Source organism: Electrophorus electricus, chromosome 14, assembly GCF_041902795.1.
Source record: "Electrophorus electricus isolate QZ-2024a chromosome 14, ASM4190279v1, whole genome shotgun sequence".
NCBI lineage: Eukaryota > Metazoa > Chordata > Actinopteri > Gymnotiformes > Gymnotidae > Electrophorus > Electrophorus electricus.
Genome location: NC_137510.1, coordinates 26,375,001 through 26,377,500, shown reverse-complemented (window position 1 = coordinate 26,377,500; position 2,500 = coordinate 26,375,001). Strand labels below are relative to the sequence as shown.

At 54.4% G+C, this 2,500-nt stretch overlaps 1 protein-coding gene across 3 annotated transcripts in view; it reads left to right on the top strand.

Annotated features, from left to right (window-relative positions):
- kcnn3 (potassium intermediate/small conductance calcium-activated channel, subfamily N, member 3) overlaps window positions 1-2,500 on the top strand; it is a 48,944-nt gene that overhangs the window by 370 nt on the left and 46,074 nt on the right. For 2 of the 3 annotated variants that reach the window (XM_081696771.1, XM_035530686.2), the window contains exons 1-2: window positions 1-157; window positions 885-1,937. The exon at window positions 1-157 is cut by the window's left edge and continues 370 nt beyond it. In XM_081696771.1, the coding sequence (XP_081552897.1) occupies window positions 933-1,937 (1,005 nt within the window). In that variant the 5' untranslated portion in view covers window positions 1-157; window positions 885-932. The remainder of the gene's footprint in view (window positions 158-884; window positions 1,938-2,500) is intronic. The other variant, XM_081696770.1, reaches the window with a different exon arrangement.

The following is a 2,500-nucleotide window of genomic DNA, read 5'->3' as shown; positions in this document are numbered from 1 at the left end:
TCACTAACACGAGTCTGCAGACCAAGTCTGTCGGCAAGGAAACGGATAACCAACGATGCAATGATCGTGACAACATGAAAAAGAAAAAGTGTGGAGAAATATTCCGTCGCTCCCGTCCACACCACGCCTGAGCGGGGAGACCGAGACCGGGAGAGAGGTAAGTAGTGCGCTGGAGAAGTGGGAATGACAAGTCTGAAACGGGAATTCGCCTCGGCGCATTGATCCCCGCACGTAGTACAAATAATCCGTTTTGAAACCAATTTGCCCCAACGTTTGTCATCCGCTCACACTCATCATCTGTCACACGTCAGATCGGCGTTTGTGATCTGGCCGCTGCCTGAGTCCGTGAATCGCACATTTTCAGGGTAGATGTGTGAGAGGAGAGAGATTGCTGGAAGGAGGAACCAGGAGAAGGGGGAGCGAGAGCTCACAGAGTGACAGTGGATCCCTCAGGGACCAGGGAGCTCCGTTTTCCTCGAGTCTGCTGAGTCTGTCCAGACTGTTTAATTGAATGACGTACTGCAGGTGTTTAATCCAGACCTGTAAACCTTACCTCTCTCTCTCGCACTTGATCCCAAATCCAAACCTTTTAACTCAGTTGTAGTGTGTACAAAAACACCCAAATCTTGGCTTATGCAACAGGGACAAGCATTTGAAAGATGTGGATTTGAAACTTTGACCCTGTACACAGGCAGTCCTACGCCCACCACCCAACTCTCACCCAACTTCTCTCTCACGCTCCCGTGTTAAGATTCTCTCTAAACGAAGCTCTTTACCTCATGCATGAAATCACAATCCAGTTTCTCTCTTATCCTGAGGTTGCATCTGTTCCCACAGGGAACATTAACCCTGCTTTTCTGTCTGTCTTTACCCACGATGCACAGAGTCTAGGAGGAGACCACGCCCACACCCGCTGGAGTTCCCTGGTTGCCATGGATCCCCCTCCCTCTTTGAGTTTGGCCCTTCTTGCCGGGAGTGAGGAAGAAGACCCGGGCGCTCCCCTCCCCCTGAGTGGTATTTCCCACACCTCCCTTACTGGCAACTACCCCGGCAACAACCACTCCAACCACACAGGGGGGAACAGCAGCCTGGAGCGACTCAGCAGCACTCCGTCACCCACCGGGCCAGGCCTGCCCCCGGCACCGCTGCCTAAGCTGCCGCTGGCCACAACACCTCAGCTGCCAGCGCCGATCCCCAACGCGCTGCACCCCACCAGCACACCCCTGTCGTCCTGCTTGGGCAGCCAGCACAGCCTGAGCGGGGACACCTCCCCCGTGTACAACGCCCTCTTCTACTCCTCGCACTCGCCGTCGGCCGAGCGGGAACGCGAGCGCGGCTGCAAGCACCGGCAGGCCAGCCCGCTCGTCCACCGCCGTGACAGCAACCCCTTCACGGAGATCGCCATGAGCTCGTGCAAGTACAGTGGCGGCGTGATGAAGCCGCTCAGCCGTCTCAGTGCCTCCCGCCGCAACCTCATCGAGTCTGACAGCGGCAGCGACACCAAGGAGGGCGGGGCTAACGCCGCCGGTCCCAGCCCGGCTCCGCCCTCCTCGCTGCACGGCCAGCCACAGAACCCACCTGAGATCGTAATCTCCTCCAAAGAGGACCCCCCTTACGGACACGTGTACGAGCTGGAGCCTTCGGCCAACCAGATGTCTATCTACCACCAGAACCACACCCTCTCTGAGAGCAGGGGCGCTCTGGGCTTGACTGGGAGCGGAAGCAACAGCCGGCGTGGCGGGACAGCCGGAGCAACTGGGAGGACGGCCTCCAAAGCTCCCAAGCGTAAGAACCAGAACATCGGCTACAAACTCGGACACCGGAGGGCGCTATTCGAGAAGCGAAAGAGACTCAGTGACTACGCGCTCATCTTTGGCATGTTTGGCATCGTTGTCATGGTGATTGAGACAGAGTTGTCCTGGGGTGTCTATAGTAAGGTGAGTGCTTGTTTGAACTTAGCTGATACGGTCAAGGCCGAGTGTTCTGGTAACATGTCTGAGTAGGTCATAGGGGTCTCTACGTTTTGGCCTCTGGTTATAGATGGCCTCAGGAAAGACATTTGACCTTGGTAGAAGACAGCAGAATGACAGAATAAAGAAGACAGTGTGTGAGTGAAGGAGTATTTAGGGTTTAAGAGTCATTTGAATGTCCATGACCCTGTGTATGAGGAATGCAAGAAAATATTGGTAGTATTTTAAAGACCAGTGCCAGTTATGGAAGGCATGTCAAGTGGAAATGTTAGATGGCTGGAATAGTGTGTGTGTGAGTGTGGGTGTGTGTGTGTGTGTGTGTGTGTGTGTGTGTGTGTGTGTGTGTGTGTCTGTGCGCATGTGTGCGTGTGTGTTTGTGTGTGTGCGTGTGTGTGCGTGTGCATGCGCGTGTGTGTCTGTGTGTGTTTGTGTGTTTGTGTGTGTGTGTGTGAGAGATATTATTTGTGGGAGTGTGTAGGGGTGTTGTGTACAATCTATTAAATTTTCCCAAATGGTGAGGAGTCCTAATC